Genomic DNA, 21,847 nt, shown 5'->3' on the forward strand with positions numbered 1-21,847 from the left:
CAGGAATGACAAATTATAAATAATTGTTATCAGATACTGTTATTGCCAATCCTAGAGTCTAATTTTTTCTTTCTACTTCTATAGATTTGGCTACGCTGAGAATAATAGGAGTAGAGAACCATATGGCAGATTTGGGTAGAGATGTATATTGCTACAGTTTCTTCACATCTACACTACCCAGGCCCTCAGGGTTGGGGAGAGTGTGGCAAAAGGTGATCCATGTGAATATGCCAGATGGGATGGACTTCACTGGGAGCTCACCTTGTTAGATCGGAATAGCTGTGTCAAGAAGCTTATCCCCACTGTCCTGGGAACCTCACTAATGTTACAATGGTCTAATCTCACCAGAGGTAAAATGGCCCAATTTGCCCAGAACAGGGCTGTGTAAAACTTGCATGACTTTGTGAGATACCAAGGAGATTTCAGCTCTAGTCCTGCTTATCCACCTAATGGCAGAGAAGGTGGGGGAGGGGTGGAACAGGAGCCAAGTAATTCTAAATATCAGAATCTCCAGGTTTATTGACATTTAACTGAGTACAATGAGTGCATTTTGCCCAAGGTCCACTCTCCTCTTTTGACTTTGTTAGAAATCTGGTTAAATTTCATGGCATTTTTCATGTCCCCTCTGGTGGTCTAGAAACACCATAAATATTTACTAAATTTGAAGTCAGCATGAAAAATAGAAACAGCACTGTCTCTACTATTTAGGCAAGTCTCCTTTTCCTTTCTGTGTCTCCATTCTGAAAGAATGAGAGAAAGGGGCTGAAAAACCAGGACTACAGGCTTTATTAGAAGAGAAGGACCCTTCTGGGCTGTCTCGCAAGGGGAGAACAGGCACACGTGCAGAGGTGAACATGCCTTTCGAGGGGAGGAATGGGAAGGGATGGGGCTTAGGGTACTCAGCGGGCTCTGGTTGGTGGTTTCATATAAAGCACATGATTAGGCACTTAGGTACTTAGGAATCAAAAGCTCAGGGTATTTGGAAGGTGCTGATTGGTGGTTCAATGTATAGTCCATATAAGGTGCCTGGTTATGTGCTCAGGAATGTCCAGGCCGCAGGTACAGGTTACGTCATACTTGTTCCATCAGTTGGGGGAAGGGAGAATCTATCATTTCAGGCTTTTGGTAATATTAAAAAAAAATTGAGAGTCCGGGCAAGGTCAGGGGGTGAAGGTCTGTCTTCCTTAGCTACTTCCTGCTGAGAGGGGACATTGTCAGGGGCGTCTAGCCAGGGTCTCAAACATTCTGGTGACATAGGTGTCTCTAGGTTCTGAATTCAAGGCCAGATAGATCTCTCCCACCTTCTGGTTCGTGAACGCCTGCATTCTGTTCTGCAAAAAACTAGTGAAACAGCACATGAGACAGGGACCAAAGAGCAAAATTAAAAGAATAAATACCAGTGGGCCTGATAGTGGGAGGAGCCATGGGGTAAGTGAACAAAAAACAGGTAGTGTTTTCCATGCTGGACGAGGGGTGCAGCAGCATGATTTCCCCAAGAGACTGGTTGGTGAAGTCTCGAGAGCGATCCTGTTGAGTCACTTGGGAGGTAAAAGCTGGTCCTGAGGCTGCCACAGCGTCACTTGTCTGGTTTTGCTGCTTTTCTGGGCCTGGAGCTGAAATAAAACTGAGACCTAGATATTATTTTTAGGGGGGGAAAGAGTAGGGGTCTCAGTTGCCTCACTAGTGATGTGAAAGGAGAGAATAGGTTACCCTGGGGGTAAGGTTCTTGTTTTCCCAGTTTGCCCCTTACTGGGCATCAACTTGTTTCTTATAGGTCCTGAGACAGGATTTCAAAATAGGTAGAGCAGTGGTTAAGCTCCCTATGGCAGTTCCAACCCCTGCTGTGATGCTGAGGGTTATGAGGAAAGGGATTATCTGGACTCCTCTTTTGTGTCAGATATGATGGGTTATGGGGACAGGTAAAGACTGATTATTGTGGCTGCATCTACATTGGATGAGAGATAAATGAGAGTACAGGTTACTGAAAAAAACAAAATCCAGAGAAACCAAGATGGTGGCATAGGTAAGCACCTAAATTGCTGCCTCACACAAAAATTTCAAAACTACAACTAAAAGACAGAACAGACATCATCCAGAACTACAGGAAAGCTGGCTGAGTGGAAATTCTACAACTAGAAGGAAAGAGAAAAGCTCATGGAGAATCAGAGGAGTGGCAAAGGGCTGAGGTACGAAGACACACGCACAGAGAGGAAGGGCGGCTGAGAGCCTGGCTGACTTTCTCTGGCGGGAGGGGGAAGGAAGCCTCAACTGCACTGAACCCAGTTCCGACTGCACTGAACCCCAGTTCCGGGTGAAACCCCGTGGACCCAGGCTCATATAGGGGGAGTCTGGACTGTCAGATAGAGAGAAAGACACATGGAAACTCGGAGACTTGGGGGAGCCGTGGCGGGCAGGAGTCTGGAGGCGTGCACTCGCGTGAGTGCTCGCAGAGAAGACTGAATGCGGAGGTTGCCGCAGGCATTCCCTAGCGGAAGGGAGTCGGAAGCTCCTGACTGCACTGAACCCTAGTTCCGACTGCACTGAGTCCCAGTTCCGGGCGAGCCCCTGGGGACCCACGCTCTTACGGGGGGAACCTGGACTGTCAGGCAAAAACTCAGGGGAGCCGCGGAAGGCAGAGGTCTGGAGGTGCGCATGCAAGGGCAGGGCTGACAGGAAGCCAAGACTGTCTGCTCTGCCCTGAGACTCCGCCCCATCCAGGCTGAACACAGAGGCATTTGCAATTTTGCTAGTCTAATCCTATAAGGCTGTCTCCAGCATCGAACTTCTCCCAGCATAGACACAGCTGATCCTCACAGCCAACTGGCCTGGAGGTCAATTCCTCCCAGTGATACCAACAACAATCAAGACTTAACCACAACAAGGCTGTACACACATTCCACAAAGGGGTGCACCAAGAGTGTCCACCTCAGGTTAACTGGGGAGGCCGACCCACTGGGCCATATAGGAAACCTAGCACACAAAGCTACCCTACCAACTCAGGGAAGCAGCGAAAATGTGGAGGCAAAGAAACAGATCACAAATGAAAGAAATGGAGAAAAACAAATGACTGGATATATAATTCAAAACCACAGTTATAAGGCTTTTCAAGAATATCCTAGAAAAGGCTAATAAATTTAGTGAGACCCTCGAAGATATGAAAAAGGACCAACTAGAAATTAAACATACACTGATTGAAATAAAAAAATATTATACAGAGACCCAACAGCAGACTAGAGGAACGCAAGAATCAAGTCAAAGATTTGAAAAACAAAGAAGCAAAAAACACTCAACCAGAAAAGCAAAAAGAAAAAAGAATCCAAAAATTTGAAGATAGTGTAAGGAGCCTCTGGGACAACTTCAAGCGTACCAACATCCGAATTATGGGGGTGCCAGAAGAAGAGAGAGAGCAAGATACTGAAAACCTATTTGAAGAAATAATGACCAAAAACTTCCCCCACCTGGTGAAAGAAATAGACTTACAAGTCCAGGAAGCACACAGAACCCCAAACAAAAGGAATCCAAAGAGGACCACACCAAGACACATCATAATTAAAATGCCAAGAGCAAAAGTCAAAGAGAGAATATTAAAAGCAGCAAGAGAAAAACAGTTAATTACCTACAAGGGAGCACCCATATGACTGTCAGCTGATTTCTCAACAGAAACTATGCAGGCCAGACGGGAGTGGCAAGAAATATTCAAAGTGATGAATAGCAAGAACCTACAACCAAGATTACTTTACCCAGCAAAGTTATCATTCAGAATGGAAGGGCAGATAAAGAGCTTCACAGATAAGAAAAAGCCAGAGGAGTTCATCACCGCCAAACCAGTATTATATGAAATGCTGAAAGGTATTCTTTAAGAAGAGGAAGAAGAAAAAAGTAAAGATAAAAATTATGAACAACAAATACATATCTATCAACAAGTGAACCTAAAAATCAAGTGAATAAAAAATCTGATGAACAGAATAAACTGGTGAATATAATAGAATCAGGGGCATAGAAAGGGAGTGGACTGATAATTCTTGGGGGGAAAGGGGTATGAGGGGTGCAGGAAGAGACTGGACAAAAATCATACACCTATGGATGAGGACAGTGGGGGGAGGTAAGGGCAGAGGGTAGGGTGGGAACTGGGTGGAGGGGAGATATGGGGGGGGGGGAAAGGAGAAACAATTGTAATAATCTGAACAATAAAGATTTATTAAATTAAAAAAAAAAGATAAGAAAAGAAAAAAGAGTACAGGTTCCTGTCCAGTTGATCAGGAGGCAGATGTATGTGTTTTCTCCACAGAGGAAGAAAAATCCCTGATCACGGAGACAAGCTGAAAGGTGTAAGGAGAAGAGGTGTATTAAAGAGTATGAAGTTCCTTTTCCTAGTTCCGCACCCCAAGCTGAGAGGGTGGTCGCCATGGTGCTACCAATAAGGGGTGACAGATGAGTGGGTGAGATTGTATTGCAGTGAAAGTGGGAGGAAAAGGAAAGGAAAGGAGTAGTGGAAGCCAGGGACCTGGATGGTTGGATAAGAGGTTAGACACTGTGAATATTCTGGTTTAGCTTAAGAAGTATCCAGCAACCTTGTCCTGCCAGGCTTGGAGACGGAAGCCTCACTTTCTTGCTCAGAGTAAAATGGCCCTTTACAATTCTTGTCAACAGTTAACTTTAGAGGTTCTTTCTTTCTTTCAACGTTTCTCTTTTCCTTCTCATCACATACACAACCTTCACAAAGTTCACACTTTCAAATTAGCCTTCAAACCTTCTTTCTATGTCCTTCAAAATGCATAACCATGCCTCAGACCTTCCATTAAGTATTTCTAAACATGTCTAGCAATCAATGTTTCAGTATTGTATGCTATTTTAAAATATTTAGAAAAGGCAGGGGGAGGAGGGAGCAGGCCCTGCAGCCTGTTCCTAGGCCTCTAGCTGCTTGGATTTAAAACTGCCATGTTTTTCCTAGAGATAACGTGCTAAGGTTGGGGAGATAATGAGCTCAGTTTCTGATAATAGCCGGAGTGTTAAGTAAGCCTGTGCAGTCTAGGAAGTTGTTCTTTGGGAAGGGGGTAGTGGGGGAGGGGTCTGGGTGAGAAGGCGCTGAGGTCAGAGCAGTTTTCAGAGCATTACAGGGGTGAGAATGTTGGCCTTTGGGATCTAAAGGCTCAGTGAGGGGGTCCCTTCTCCATGTCATGTCATAGAGGAGCTTTGCAAGAAGACTAAAGTTGTGAACCTGGAGGCAAGAGTACCCAGTGAGCCTGAGAAAGGAGAAAATTTCTTGTTCAGAGGAGGAGACAACCTTAGAAGAGATAAGGAGATAAGGAGATAAGGCATTTACAGTCCAAGGAATGGCTTGGCCTTGTGGGGCGAGAGAGTGAAACTGAGGTTGGTGACTGTGGTTTGGGACAACTGGGTTTTATGAGGGGATGCATGGTAGCCCTGGCTGGGCACCGAGGTAGAATGAGAAAAGAGTGAATGGGGGAATTTAGTAAGATGCAGTGTAAATGTGAGGTGGCTAATGGCTGTGAGACTAATCTGTCAACCCCCATAATAAAGACTGAGGAGTAGACAAGGGTCCCAGCGAATTCGGAGGGCAGAATAAGTGGCCCCAGTGTCGATTAAAAGGAGATTGCTTACCTGCCACCACAGTCGTTACCCGAGGCTCTGTCCTGGTAATGTAAGTCTGTAGGGCCCTGTCAGGGCCTGGGCAGCTTCTTCGGTGGCCAGTCTCAGGAGGTCTGGGAGCTCCAAACCGGATCCAGAGGGTGGCCATGCTGGACTGGCTGAGGCCTGAACCGGAGGGCCAGACTACAGTCTGATTTCCAGTGGCCTTCCCTTCCACACCATGGGCAGGACCCAGGTGGGGGTCTCAGGTTTGAGCAGGACTTGGCTCAGTGTCTTTCCTTGCTGCATTTGAAGTATGGGCCCAGAGGAGGCTTAGCCCCTGACTTACCCACGGTTGGAGGACTGGCACTTCGTTTGGGGTTTGAGAGTGGTGGCTAGAAGCTGGAAGGCCTCTTACTGGGCCTCAGCCTTGGCCTTTGATTTTGGATTTGGGTCTCCTTGTCTTTATTATCAAAGACCTTAAAGGTCAGGATAACGAGGTCTTTTTGTGGGGTTTGTGGACCTGTATCTATTTTTTGAAGTTTGCGACATATGTCGGGAGAGTAAAGGTGGTCAGGTCAGTGGAAAAAGAAACCTGAGATGCCTCTCAATCTGTGAGGCTGGACATAGAGAATGCGACGTGGACTCAGACTATGCCCTCAGTTCCTGCTGCCTCCCTCAGGGGTAGAATGGATGTGGGAATAGAAGCTGTTGCAGAAGGCGGTCTTTGGGTGACCTGAGAATGAGTGTTAGATGGGAAAGGCTGTTTTGGAGCTCACGTTCTCAGGATTTGGGCTCTCAGGAAGATCAGAAAGGGAGAAGGGAATGGCCAGCCACCTGTGAATTCGGTTGCTGGCAGTCACGGGGGCAGAGATTTGGTGGAGAGCACAGGGGAAGGCGGGTGGTTAGAATTCTCAGAGGTAGAGCATGAGGTGCAGATTCTGCAACAGGGTTGTAAGGGGGTGGTGGGGGGTGGGTGAGGTGGAGAGGAATGATCTGCTGGGTTGAAAGAGTCAGAAGACAGAGAAAGGGGCTGAGGACCAGTTTGAGAGGGTGAAGAGGACTTTGTGAGGAGGATCTGATGGGTGGAACATAAGGACTAAAGCGAGGGGTGAGAGTGGAGGGGGAGGGAAGCCTGTTCGTAGGGATCTCTGAGGCCTCCCTATCCGGTGGCAAAAATTATCTAGGTCTTGGAGGATATTGGAATTGAAAGTGCCGTTTTTGGGCCACTGAGAGCCATTGTTGAGTTTATATTGTGGCCAGGTAGAGCTTCTTTGCTTTGATGCAGCCAGAAAGACCAAGAGTCGAGAGATTGGCGAGGAGCCACCCTAAGGGTGTGTTTCGAGGGGGGTTGGACTGAGAGGTTCCCATGACCAGAGGGAAGGGCCACCGGGAACTTGAGGAGGAAAGAAGGAGCGTCCTCCTTTTTCCTCAGCCAGCCTGTAGAGAGAGAGAGAGAGAGACAAGAAAAGGTTCCAAGGTCGTCACCCTGAGACCTTTCCCATGGAGTAGAGCAGAGTTTCCCAGCCAGGTACCTGGGCTTTCGTAGCGTAGAACGTGCAGCCGAGTAGACAGGAAAACTCTGGGGCCCTTCCAGGTCAAGGGAACGATGGGGGGGTGGGTTGGGAAAGTCCCTGAAGCCTACCAGTGAGAAAGCGACGAGATCCCCACGTGTCCTGGTACGGCAGGGTTCGAGAGGTGTCCGGAGCGGGCCAATCAACTCAGGACCATGCCACCGAGCAGAGCCAGAGCAGGAGTCAGAAGCTCAGGGCTAGGTTCGAGGATCGTCCACACTCCCATGCACCTCTCCCGGGTTTCAGCACCAAATGAAAGAATGAGAGAGAGGGGCCGAAAAACCAGGACTACAGGTTTTATTAGAGGAGAAGAACCCTTCTGGGCTGTCTCGCAAGGGGAGAACAGGCACACGTGCTGAGGTGGACATGCCTTTTGAGGGGAGGAATGGGAAGGGATGGGGCTTAGGGTACTCAGCGGGGGCTGATTGGTGGTTTCATATAAAGCACATGATTAGGCACTTAGGTACTAAGGAATCAAAAGCTTAGGGTATTTGGCAGGTGCTGATTGGTGGTTCAATGTATAGTCCATATAAGGTGCCTGGTTATGTGCTCAGGAATGTCCAGGCCGCAGGTGCATGTTACGTCATACTTTGTCCATCAGTTGGGGGAAGGGAGGATCTATCACATTCTATCTGCAAAATGAAGGTGGAGGATAAAATGTATTCCTCAAGTACCTTCTACTATCAGCATTCTACATGTCTATAATGTTTGCCTCTCTTTTTCTCACCTACATTTTCAAATCATAAGAATTTCTGGCCACTTTCTTTTGTTAAACTTTTATTGAAAATGTAACTGCCTCCAAAGGCCAGATCTTGTAGCCTGGGCTGCTATTTAAATCTCTCTGACCAGAGAATCCTTGTTTAAAATTACATTTTGTTAATCCATCATATGGATGTGGAACTTGCTATTTTTTTTTTTAATATATTTTATTGACATTTTACAGAGAGGAAGGGAGAGGGGTAGAGAGCTAGAAACATCGATGAGAGAGAAACATCGACCAGCTGCCTCCTGCACACCCCCCACTGGGGATGTGCCCGCAACCAAGGTACATGCCCTTGACCGGAATTGAACCCGGGACTCTTCAGTCCGCAGGCCGACGCTCTATCCACTGAGCCAAACCGGTTTCGGCAGGAACTTGCTATTTTTAATACATGCTCTGCACAGTCAATGCAGAGACTTACATTGATAGCTTATATTGATATATTTAATTGTAGCAAATGTCACCTAATGCTGGCTTCCAGTTATTCATGGCTGAGAGTTTGCCACAGAACTTTAGAGCTGTATTTAAAAACAAATAGTTCCAGAGAAGCCAGCAGAAGGCTAATAAAATTCGCGAGTGGAAAGTAGAGGGGCAGTTCTACCTCTAAGTGGGACAGCAGTTTGGAAAGGCAATGCTTTTCTTGGCCTGTTTGATGTTGCAGGAGCAAGTTTAATGCTCATTTAGATAGTAGACTCCATTGACCTTTCCTGAGTCATCTGTCAAAACTCTAGAAATGTGCACTTTTATTGCAAGACCCAGATACTCTTTAATATCTTCTAATAATTATGCTCTCTCTCTCTCTTCACTTTTCCATTACCTTTCCTTCTCTTAGGCCATATAACATGCAGGTCCCTTGGGTATAGGTCCTCTACACCAATTCATATCTTCCCTTGTACGTATTTTGGGTGCTGGGTTAGGTGCTGAGGGTGGAGTGCAATACCTTGTCAGTGAAGATGTTTGGTTTGGTTTGCTGTGAGCAATTAAACAAAGGACTGTCACAGGGGAAAAAAGGCATGAAAACAGAAGCACTTAATTAAACTCAAGCAGAGAAGCCTATATTTATAACAACTCATAAGTTATTGTTGGGAGACTATAGATAGCTTACATTGATATATTTAATTGTAGCAAATGTCACCTAATGCTGGCTTCCTGGACTTTGAAAGATGGTATTAGTTTGTTCATTCATTTATTCAACTATATGAATTAAGGTCATAAGATGGGCCCTCTATTAAGTGCAGTGTTTACAAAGGACAAGTGACACAGCACTTGCCCTTGAAGAGCTCATAGTCTAAGGGTCCAGAGGTTAAAAAGTCTCCCAAGAGACCAATTCAGGAAATTATGGTTCCTGTCTTACTTATTTTGCTTATTTAACAAGGGATATTTATACCATCTTACCAGAGTTCTATAAGAGCATATAGCATGTATTTAGTTAACTATTCAGTATACTCTAAATATACAGGTTCCTGGAAGGTCAGTGATTCACAGAATTCTGATCTGGCTGATAGAGAATAGGACAGACAATGAAGAAGAACAGAGACTTACTCATTCAAAACATTCAAGACCTAGGACTAAGGCACAATCAGAACAATTCCTGCTAACTACCTATTTTCTCTCTATGAATATAAGTAGAAACAGGGAGTAGCAATGCCTCATTCATGCTTTTGGAAATTAACAAAAAGTGTTTTGACCTTTTTACCTGAATTATTTAATTGTATTATGTAGGTTGGGGGTTGTTGCTTCCATAGATGAACTAGGATCCTCTTAATTCATGGAAAGATTGTGCCTCAGCCAGTTGTTTCACAGATGTATTGATCATGACAGAAGCATTGACAGATGGTAATGGATCAATTTTTGTTGAGGTTCCAACCACTTGTATAGCTTATATCCCTGCCCAAGTAACGGTAATACCCTCTCAGATGAAAAGCTATGGCAAGTGCAGCCGACCTGCAAAAGCCAGAGGATTTTAGAAAGCTTCCTCATTAGTTCACTAGCATTTATCTGGGCATGTATCTCCCCTCTTTAATACTGAGTGGGTGAGAAAGCTTGTTTCAAAGAGAAGGATACCAAAAGTAAAATAAATTAACTAGTTATGCCTAAGTTCTTCACTCATTTGATTCAACAAACATTAATTTAGCCCTGGTGTAGGGCTAAATGCTGTGGGCAAAAAGGTTATAACAACAACTAGTGGCCCAGTGCACAAATTCGTGCACCTTGAAAGGAACTGTGGGCCGCGAGGCTGCAGTGGGCACATGGATGGGTCTTGGCCCATCCTCCACACCCCCTCCTGGCCCCTCCCGCCGCGGCCCCCAGTCCCCTGTCTGCCAGCAGCCCTGGTCCGGCTGCCTCCTCTTGCACCCGCTGATGGCTTGGAGCAGTGGTCGGCAAACTCATTAGTCAACAGAGCCAAATATCAACAGTACAACGATTGAAATTTCTTTTGAGAGCCAAATTTTTTAAACTTAAACTTTTTCTAACACCACTTCTTCAAAATAGACTTGACCAGGCCATGGTATTTTGTGGAAGAGCCACACTCAAGGGGCCAAAGAGCCGCATGTGGCTCACAAGCCGCAGTTTGCCGACCACGGGCATGGAGGATTGGGGCAGACGCCATCAGTGGGTGTGAGCGGCAACTGCTGCCCAGATCGCCCCTCAGGAGCAGGGGGAGGTGGAGAAGCCCTCAGGGGCGATCGGGGCTGGCAGCTGGCAGGGGCTACGAGTGGGGCCAGTGCCAGCAGCAGGTGTGAGCATCCAGCAGGACCGCGGCGCGCAGGAGCAAAGAATTTTCAGTAACTACCAGAGGCTTGCCCCGATGACAGAGACTGGTGCCCTGCATTGGTATGCCCCCGCTCATCTGCTCCACCATCCTGCCGCAGCCGATACCCGCCATGTTCCATGCTCTGCCACCTGCTGCTGATGCCTGCCATGTTCCATGTGCGCCCCCTGGTGGTCAGTGCACATCATAGCGACCGGTTGTTACGCAGTTGGGTCTATTTGCATATTAGGGTTTTATATATAGAGATAGTAGCAGTTAACATTTAAGTATTTATTGTGTCAGGCATTGCACTAAGTATTTTACCCACTTTATCTCATGTAATCCTTAAAACAATCTATGAGACAAGAATTGTTATTATCTCCATTTTAAAGGAGAAGGCATAGCAGAAAACTGGACTAATTTCTTGGTCTAACAAAACAGTTTGTTTTCTTGGCCATGGGAACCCAGGTAAGAAAATAAACAAGGTACTATCTAAGTCAGGGACTGTGGTAGAGAACAGATGGATACTGGAGAATTACCTTTGTTTCTAAGAACCAATAAGCCTCCTAATTGTTTGAGTCAAAAACCTCATAAACACTAAAAACACCTCTGAGATCCTATTCCATCCAAAGGACTGACTTAGATGGAACCTGCCTTGTCAAAGAAGTATAACTTATTTGCAAAAACTATGTCCTTTGGCTTATCACTGTGCACCAGATGCTGGCACTCTGCCTGGCAAATAGTGGGTGCTCAAATTGTATTTGTTGAACGAGAGAGAATTTCACCTAGTCATTCAACATACATTGGCACCTGGAGCAATTCATCCTGTTTCCCCTCCTCTGCACCCACACATTCATTTCCCTAGCTTTATATTGGAGCAGGTTGAATCTTATTAATTTATTATATGTTAAGTTGGATAAGCTGTTATCCATCCAGGAAAGTTAATTACCTAGGGCAAAAGTAAAGGATACTTTAGTGACTAATTAAGGTGTTTATACAGGGGTGGCGTGGGCATTCTCATTTTTGAGGCGCTTAAGTCTATCTTATTTGGCAGCCTATTCAGAAAAGGGCAGAAGACTGGTTTCATAACCCTTAAGTCAGGTTCCTTCACCATCTAAAGACATTGGGGTTCTTGAGATGGAAACTCTCTCATAGAGATGTACTCTCCCAGGACACAGCCCTTAAAATCAGATTGAGGAAGACTCCCTTCTCCTAGATTGCTCTTGGCAAGCCCAGCCAGCTCCCCAAGGGCGTGAAGGTAGAGAATGAATACATCCACACCTCGAACGTCTGCCTGATCACAGATTGGCAAGTGGCATAGGTGCGCAGACCTCTGTCATTTATTTTTCTTTCCACTGGGTGCGCTGTCCCTTTAAATGGGGACGCTGGTGTTGGCTCCCTAACACGCGAGCCGGCAGCTTGTTGATTTCAGAGCTGGTGAATTTCACATTGTTTCCACTTCACTTTCCTCGCCCCGAGGGAGGCTCGGCTGGCGCTCGGGCCGCGGTCGCCGCTGCCAGCGAGGACCAGGGGAGGGCAAGGACCTGCAGTACCAGGGCCGGCGTGGGGCGCAGGAGAGGGTGTCGGGGCCACACGCACACTCGCGCTGCAGTCCAGCTCCTTCCGAAGCCGGGACGCCCGGAGCGCACGGAGCCGGGACCGCCCGCCTAGGCGCCCGCCCTCCAGCCCGCCCACGGTCCCGGCCGCAGCCAGGGAGCCGGCAAGGGGAGGAGGCCCAGGGGGCGGGGTGGGGGGCGGGGGTGGGTGCCGCTGCCGCCGCGGAGCTGCTGCTCGGCGCGTTTTGCATGAAGATGGCGGCTCCCACCGCCAGCAAGGCAGCCTCCCTGGGCTGCAACAACAAGCCGACGTTCCCGGAGCTGGATTTCAGGTCCGGCGCTCGGGTGGAGGAATTGAACAAACTCATCCAAGAATTCACGAAGCACGACCAGCGGGAATACGACGACCAGAGAGCGCTGGAGATCCACACAGCCAAGGATTTCATCTTTTCCATGCTGGGTAAGGAGGCAAAAGGGGGAGGTGTGGATGCGTGTGATGGCAAGCGGGGTAGAGCACCCTTTCCCCCTTCTCGCGCTCTCTTTCCTTCTTGGTTTCCTGCCCAGAGCCGGGCGCCTGGGCTATAACCCATCTCTGTTCCGCCTCTCCTCTTTCTCCGCTGCAAGCAGAGCTGCCTTATCTCCTCACCTTACTCTACTTTGCACCGGGTGCCTTTCCCCCCCAGTTCACTGGCTCTTTTGTTAATTTCTCACCGGCTAGGACTGATGGGCAGGTGAAGTGTTCATGGAGAAAGGTATCACTGGTGGGGGAAGCCCCTGGAAGCTGCGCGGTTCAGGTTGAGACGCGGCGGCGCCTTTCAATTAAGGGATTTGACTCCGGAGGTTCCGACCCGCGCCGAGCCTTGGGTCAGCTCCCGAGCTTGGGACGTGGGGATAGCTTGGGACGTGGGGTTAGCTTGGGCCATGGGGGTAGCTTGGGGCTCTGGCTCGGCGCGCGAGCGACAAGTTGCTTCTCTGGTCCTGCGGCGGGGCGCTGTCATGCCAAGCCCTAGGCAGCCAAACTTGTTGGGTGTTCCCTAGTAACCCGCTGAAGTAGGCTGGGCGCCCGGAGTTGTTGCAACTTGGATTTGCAAAGCGACTGCCCTTTGAATCGGTCGGAAGCATTTCCGGTGCTTCCCTAGGGTTCTGGCGGAGCTAGGAATTGCTAATTCCCTCCCCCAGGGAGCGCCAACCCCTCCTCTTTGTGTGCTGTCAGTGAGCTGGCCCAGAGGATGCCCTGAGATTCGAACCCAGGAGACGTCGGGGGGTGGGGGTGGGGGGCGGTGGGGTTAGAGATATGCCGCCCGCTGCTACCCCTTACCCAGGCACCTACGGGTCCTTAAACTGATTGTTGAATGGTGAGTGGAAGCAAATAATAGAGCCTGGCCTGGGAGACCGAGCCCCTCTTCAGGTGTCCCGTCGTTGGGATTATTGCTACTGATCTTTAGTAGAAGTGTCCGCTGCTGGGAGCCTCGCTCGTAACCTGGGGCTCCACCAGCGCCGCCCTGGCCCGCACGCAGTATGTGGCCTGGCGGGTAAAGTCCCGCCAAACTGGGATCCCAAGTGTGGCGCTGCTCTAACGCGTGGCTCTGTGCTCTCTACAAATACATCCTCAGCCAATTTTCCAGGCAGTGGAAAATTTGATTGAAGAGGGAGACAGAGCTTTTGCCTTTCTCCTGCCATCTCCTTGCATTTCTGCCGGCTGTCTGTTGCTGGTTCTGTCCTGGGGTACCTTTTTCCTTCTCGGTTTTCTTCCTCCCCACAGCCCAAGTGGGGGATAATACACATTGAACGTGTGAACTCCAATAGTAGTGATGCGTTCAGAAGTTGGATAAAGCATGTTAAAATTTGGGGCTGCATTTTACCTTTTGGTCCCCACTCCCCACGTGTATCATAGATTGTGTATGGGGTTGAAAAGCTCTCTGTTGACATATTCAACCATTCGGCTCTTTAGATGAATATGTTTTTATTTTTTAAAACCACACTCCTACATGTGGGAGTGAGCTTCCAGAGGAGAGCTTACAAAGCTACCAGATTTGAAAACCAGCACAGTGATTGTCAGGAGGGTGGGGACACACCGAATGGGTTCAGAGCAGTTATTTAAGTTGCTTAATGATGGTCTTTCTCTTTGACATAAATAATGCAAGTCTACCACTGTGTTGTTATAGCCCCTGCATCCGTTCTGATGTCTCCTGCCCTAGGAACCGCTGTGTTAACCCCACAGCTGATACACTGATTTAGCAAAGCCTTTACCCAGGGATATCTAATTCCTGGGTGCTTAATGGCATGAGTGGCATTGTGTTAACAGGTGAACTAAATTATCTTCTTTTCCTTTTTACCCACTTGACCTTGGAAAAGGCATCTTTCTTGTTCCCTAGGGATTGGATAGTTCCACCTGCAGGAGACAAAAATCAGGAGAGTGTCATATAAGCCTTTTGCCCCTCTGGACACTAGAAGGCAGATGGCCAAATGAGCTTGCCTGTGTGTGGTGCTGCATTCATTTGTGAGTTCCCTGCTTTCCGTTAATGAGGTGCTGGCTGCTCTAGATCACTGAAGGTTTGGAGACAGCAAGGGTCCCGGTGTGCATTTACTTTTTCTAAAGCGGATTTTCGCTTGGCTGAAAAACCAAAATCTCTTTTTGTGCACTTTGTTTCACTTGCCACTGCCTTGAGTCTTTCATGAATATGCGAATGAGGTGTCTTAATGACCCTCAGCTTGTTAAGGTGCCACTGGGTGGCACCAGGCCTTTTTTTCTTGGAGATTTTTTTTTGGGGGAGGGGTGAGTCCTCTTGGCTTTGTTCTGCCTTTGAGCTGTACCTGAGGATACATCTTAAAGACTTTATCCCCTCACACGGAATGAAATGGCAGAGCAAGCCTCTTTAATGGAGCTGTGGATGAGCTTTCTCTGCTTTTCGGCAGTTGCAGTCACTCTTGAGCCACTCTTATGTATGATTGTTAGCCCTGACTACAGCCCCCCAGCTTCCCAAACCTTCCAAACCTTTTTTTTTTCTTTCTAGTTTGGAGACAACTATATGCAGAAGAGCAAAGTGGTAGTAGACATTTGTCATAATCAGTGACCTTTCAGCAGCAGCAAACTCCACTGCCCTGTCCAAGCTGGGCTCTGCATCGACTATGGAGTTGATCTGAATCTGCTGGTGGTCACTGTGTTCTCCGTGGCCTGTCCTGACAGTCTCTGTTTGTACAGAGATTCTGATTCTTTTGGGGGCAGGTGTTATCAGGAATCAGCTAGACTCCTTATTTCTCTACACCTTGGTCTTTGAGGAGAGTGATTGCTATTATTATCTGGTTAATATTTGAGAGCCCAGATTGTGTGAGAGGCTGGCCGTGCATAATACACACCATTTATCAAAATTCAGGGAAATTGCCAGAGTTCATTAATGTTTTAATAATATTTAGTATTTGCATAATGTCTCTGCCAGCTCCTTTGTTATTTTCATCCTCTGGTGAGGCTGGTTGGAGACTGGTTGTGTCCCCATTGAACAGATGCAGAACAGGGAGTATGCAGAAGTTAGAGAAGCCTGGAGGGAGACAAGCAGTCACTTGGATTGCCTACACTCTGAATGAATGGTCAGTACCATGGCATGGTTGTTAGAGTAGCTATAAATGACTGCTTGCCTTCTCGATGCCAGAAACTCCACACAACCTTAGGAGTAATGTTGAAATTTACTGGGGTTAAGAATCACCCAGGGCCCTATGGCTAATAAATGGTAGAGACGGTGCTAAAACATATATCAGCCTGACTGTGACATGTTCCTCTCTTACTTGTGACTATTCATAATAGATGCATTCAGACCAGAGGAAGGTCTTTGTTTAAAAATTATTACTGCCTCTTCTTTCGGATTTTTGTTCCCGATTTCAGCTGTAAATTTTAGGATGATCCACGCAGCATCGAAGGTGATTTCTAAAGCCATCTGAGTTGAAGTACTTTATTCAACAATAAAATTACTTGTTTGAATTTCTGGTTAAGAAAATGATGGCCATTACAATAAAATGTTAAAATCTGTGCCAATTCCACTTTGCCTCTTGCTGGCTGAGCAGTCTTAGTTCTTTCACCTACTAAACATGGATAACAATACATCATTTCAGAATTATGTGTGAATGTGAAGTTACTTTTGTAAACTGAAAAGGAATGTATACATGATTTAAATGTTTATTTCAAGAAATGGGCATTATTAAGAAATCTAGTGAGCTTAATCTAGAATTATAACTGCAGTTTGCTATCAGAAACACTATGGAGTACGAGTAGAGGCAGCCTAGGAGAATATAAGCCCTGGCTATAGAGGGCATGACTAATTCTAACATGCATTGCCACTTGTTAAGCTCATACTGTGTGCCCACCATTGTGCTAGTAGCTACTTTGCATAAATCCATTAGTTCATATAATTACTTCCAACAGCTTTGTAAGGATAAAAATTATCATGCCTGTTTTGGAGGTGAAATAGGTGAATGAAGTATTATCTTCTTTTTAAGATGAGACGCTGCGGTTCAAAGAGGTCTAGTTCTTACGCCAAGATCATACAGAGTTTGAATTTGAACCCAAATTCTCATGTTCCTTCCACTGTACTAGTAGTCTCCATGGCTTTTGGTTCAGACAACTAAAAAAGCCCCATTCCTTGGGGGAATGAGGTACTCAGTAGCTTACTTAGCCTATAGGAGCAGGGAAGGTGTCTCTTTGTCTACCTAGTTCTTTCCCTCTCTTACTTTCATGCATTTAACAAATATTTACCGAATGTTATACTGCCTACAAGCAGTATGCAGGGTCCTAAGGACAAAATACTGAGCCAAAACATTGAGAAATTGATATGGGCCTTTGGAGACCCTTCTCTCTTTTCTGGCCATCAACTCGAGGAAAATAGTTTTTCTGGCTCTTGTCTTTTTTCAGGCCCATAAATACCACATGCCCACTTCTAAGTTCTAAACTTACAGTGTGGTACTTGGAGCGCTGCCAGACCTACCATATATTTAGACACCTTTTGTATTTTCAGAGTAGGCCATTTTGAAGCCCTGTCTTTCCAGTGTTTGAATGCGACTTTTCTCTTAATTCATTCAGCAATATTTATTTATTGAGGGAACTTTTTTCGAATCATTGCTTTATGGGCCTCCAAGTCTTGACAAGTTCCTCAAATCGCAAATGTGCTGTGTTTGTATAATGGACAAGATCATCTGTGAAGTCTCTGATCATCTGTATAGTGTCAGATCATCTCTGACAACAATATGTATCTAGGGCAGGGAGGTGCCTCAGAACATTTATTTTTGCTGCTAGTTTGGGTTGATTTCAATTCCCCTCCATAGCTCTGGGCAGTTGCTGTTCTTTGTCCTTGACAGAAGAGCCTAGAATTGTTGATGACCCCGGTCTTCCCTTGATGTCCTTGTTGTGTCACCCATTGGATAATGCATTGCCCTAGATTAGACTGGGACCCTTTTGTATTCACAGAAATGGGAAATTCTCTCTTGTCAAACTGAGAACTCATTATTGAATGTTAGCTCTTTAGACCTGCGGTCGCCAACCTGTCAGTGACCACTGCTCCAAAGGTTTCCTTAAACCAGTGGTTGCCAACCTTTTGGACCTCATGGACCACCAGTGGTCCTCAGACCACTGGTTGGTGACTGCTGCTTTAGACCAAGCATGTCAAACTCACGGCCCACGGGTCGCATGCCTCGTTTATTTGGCCCATTAGCCTTTGAGTTTGACATGCTTGCTTTAGACTCTCCTGGAGCTTTTTAACAATTCGGGATCTCTGGTCCCATATCAGATCCATTGAATCAGAATCCCTAGCGATTCCCAAACTGGCTGGTCAGTGCTGACACCCTGTCTGTGTTAGGCCTGATGTTGTGCATTGCCCATTCAATAGAGCTGCTCCTAGCACAGTGAGCATGATCCCAGTTGACTTTTGAGAATCAGGCTGCTGAGCCTAATGAGCAGATATGTGTGTTGGCTCCTGGAACTGGAGTTCTTGTACCTGGGACAGAGTTGGGTGGGGAGGCATAGAGATTGAGACAATTGGAGTATACTCTGTATCAGAGGTTGTAATAGGTGTTTACATCACTGTATTATTTAATCATCGCCATAATGCCTAGAAGTAAAGAACTACATGGAACCATAGGAATGAAAAAATTCCGGAGTTTCCTAAGTTTACCAGCAAGTAATGGCACAGCTGAGACAGGCTAATGGAAACCCTTGCTTTTAACTAGTGTTCTTGCTCTCAGGAGTGGCAGGAGACCTGGATTCTAGCTCCAACTCTTCCAATTACTTGCTGTGTGACTTTGGGCAAGTGACTTAACAAACTCTGGGCCTCAATTTCTGAATATGTAAGTTAGGGCTAATAATTACAGTCATGTGTCACTTAACAACGGCATCTGTCCTGAGGAATGCATCATCGTTGGGTGATTTCGTCTTCATGCGAACATCATAGACTATACTTACAAGAAATTTAGATGGTATAGCCTACTACACACCTGGGCTATATGGGATAGCCTGTGGCTTCTAGGCTATAAATCTGTATAGTATGTTATTGTATTAAATACTGTAGGCAATTGTAGTGCTATAGTACTTGTGTATCTAGATATACCTAAACATAGAAGAGGTACAGTAAAATACGATATAAAATGTGGTCCTCCTGTATAGGGCCCTTACCATGAATGGAGCTTACAGGACAGGATTTTTGCTCAGAGTCAGTGAGTAAGTGGTAAGTGAATGTGAAGGCCAAGGACATTACTGTACACTACTGTAGGCTTTATAAACACCCTGCACCAGCATGACCGCAAACACATGAGTAATGAAAATGCATTGCACTAACATGTAGGGACAGCTATGATGTCACTGGGTGATATAGGAATTTTTCAGCTCCATTATAACTTATGGGACCACCATTGACTTAAACGTTCTTATGTAGCGCATGCCGACCTATCTCATGTATGCAGGTACATTAAATTCTGAATCTGAAAACTTTTGTGCAGTACAACAAAGGACATTTCTAAGGTCTAGTCCCAGGCTCTGTTTTGTACTGTGTGGTGTGTGTTACCCTGAATAAAGTCTCCTAACCTCTTTTGGGCCTCTTTTTGCCCATTTTTCAATTATAGAAAATACAAAAATGAAAGTAAAATCACTTCCAAATTTTAATTACGTTAATATTTGATGTACATTTTTCTAGACATCTGTGTTTATAAACACCCTTACACCCACTCATTCTTATGTGCATAAGGTTTTACATAACATATTCATATTGGATGTGTGCTTTTTTGGTCAATTTATGACTATGCTGTCATCCACAACACTTTTAAAAAGAAGCTATAACTTGAAACCTACGGAAAGATGTTTTCCTAGCTTCTCTCATTCCTCTTTTATTCCAAAAGAAGACATTGTTCTGGAACTTAGAGCACATTCTGTGATTTAATAATTGAGGATTGTGAATCTTTGTATTGGTGACATCTGAAGGTTTTACTGGCTTTTCAATGTCATCTCTTATCTGTGTCTTTACATGCTCTGCATGGTCACAAAACCCATATTTTTCACTTTCTTCCTTTGCTTAGGCTGTTTATCAGGCTTTCTTAACCTGGATCCATGGAAACAAGAGCATAAACTCTATGAACTTGAATGGGAAAACGCTGTATCTTTATTTTTTATAAACCTCTAACTGAAATATAGCATTTCCTTTCATTATAAAAGCAGGTAACAAAACATAGAAGTACCTATGTTTTTTTGCTTTTGCTGCTTACAGAAACACAATACTTTCACATTAAAGCTGTTACTATGACTTGATATCTCAAATGATTTATTGCTGCTTTGAAATTATGGTGGCTATTACACTTGCTATTGGATTTTATTTACTGCATTCATAAAGAATCACATGGTACTCTCACAAATTTACTTTTTAAATGCATTTTGTGTTTCACTTCTATTTTTTTTTAAGTCCTGTGTAATTTTATCACATTCATTTAAATACACTTATTTTTTGCAGGGGTTCATTGGCTTTTCCAGTCTGTCAAGACCTGTCACAGAGGCAGCTAAGTCTCAGCTTTGAAAGACGGCCTTCTGACACCTTATCTCTGCTATGTTTTTTTTTCTCCCAGTTCAAATGCCACTTGACTTAGAAGATTTCCTCTATCTCTCTGAGTGGAAAATAATTTACCTTTCCTCTGTTTTCCTAATGCCCGGACCCCTTTTATATCTCATAGCACATTCTTTCCCATGCCCTAGGTCAGTGGTTGGCAAACTGCGGCTCATGAGCCACATGTGGCTCTCAAGCCGCAGTTTGCCGCTCTGTTGACTAATGAGTTTGCCGACCACTGGGATAGGGGCTTAATCACAAGCAACAACAACAGCCTGTAATTATTGGAATCGAGAGTCTAGGTCAGTGGTCGGCAAACTCATTAGTCAACAGAGCCGCAGTTTGCCAACCACGGCCCTAGTTTAAAGAATCCCTGGTTCATTGATCTTTGTGGCACCCATTGGGGTCATGTACATAATAGGTGCTCACAGGGTGTTAAGTGACTTGATTCACTTTGAAAGAGCCCTTCTGTGTGAAGCTCTGTTTAAGGAATGAGCACTTTCTGACATTGTCTCTATGATTTTCCCTTTCTGTTAAGCCATGCTATCTCATCTTTGCTGGGGTCAAGAGAATCTTAATCTGATCTTATGTTACAACAGTTTTTTTCTGCATTCCAAGAATAATGCCCTTAAACTTACTGTAAGGCAATTTAAGAAATGTCCCAAGTGATTACTGTAGTTTGTTGACTGAGAGCAGTCAATAGTAACTTGGGGCAATGTCCCTTTCTTGTAGACCCTGACTTTTCTACCATGTGCATATAGGGTACTCGTGGATCTCCTACATGCCTACATGTGAGGCCTTACAGAGACCGTATAAGTCATCTTTCCCATGGAGGTGTTCCATGTGCTTACCAGTCCACCTGCAAGTGTTCAGTTGTCTACTCTGGAATCCAAATTGTAAGGATACTTCATTATTATAAACTACTATTACTTGACCTCAATAACTCACCTTTGTTCAGTGCTTTACAGATTACAATACATATTCACATCTGGTATGGCATGGTATCATCCTTTGGACAGGCCTTTGAGAAAGGTTGTATGTGAACTATGAACCCCCATTTCGGATGGGATTAGTTCTGAGACTGAGAGGTGATGTGACTTAGTTGGAGACTGTAGAGTAAATTATGGAATTGGACTCCACCAGATCTGAGTGTCTTTTGCTGCAGCACACTGCCTGCCAAGAGCTTGTAGGCTTTTTTACCCTCGGCATCTTTCATGGGTTGCCGGGGTGTGTCTGTATTCTCAGACAAAGCCATGGGAGCAGCTTTCATCCCTCTCTGGTTTTGTACCTGTCCCCTGAGCCGCAGGTATATAGCCCTTGAGATTGATGGATGGTGGAATGGGTAAGTACATGCCCTTTAGGTATGCATTCTCCACATCTGATTGTTTGGCCCTGCCCGACTGGTTCTTAGAGTCCCTGTCAGTTTCACAGTGGACTTGGGTAAGCATTTGCCAGCTGAGTCATTTCTTTAAAGACAGTCTATAATTATGCTATTATGTGAGGCCCTCTCTTCAGGAAACAGCTATCTGTTTTTGTCCATTTAAGTGCCT

The 21,847-nt window shown here is 45.6% G+C and overlaps 1 protein-coding gene across 1 annotated transcript in view; it reads left to right on the plus strand.

The window, feature by feature from the left end:
- Positions 1–12,269: 12,269 nt before the first annotated feature.
- MB21D2 (Mab-21 domain containing 2) overlaps positions 12,270–21,847 on the plus strand; it is a 120,765-nt gene continuing 111,187 nt past the window's right edge. The window contains exon 1 of the mRNA XM_080655965.1: positions 12,270–12,691. Within this exon, the coding sequence (XP_080512091.1) occupies positions 12,481–12,691 (211 nt within the window). The 5' untranslated portion in view covers positions 12,270–12,480. The remainder of the gene's footprint in view (positions 12,692–21,847) is intronic.

This window comes from Plecotus auritus, assembly GCF_963455305.1.
Source record: "Plecotus auritus genome assembly, chromosome: 2".
In the NCBI taxonomy this organism is placed as follows: domain Eukaryota; kingdom Metazoa; phylum Chordata; class Mammalia; order Chiroptera; family Vespertilionidae; genus Plecotus; species Plecotus auritus.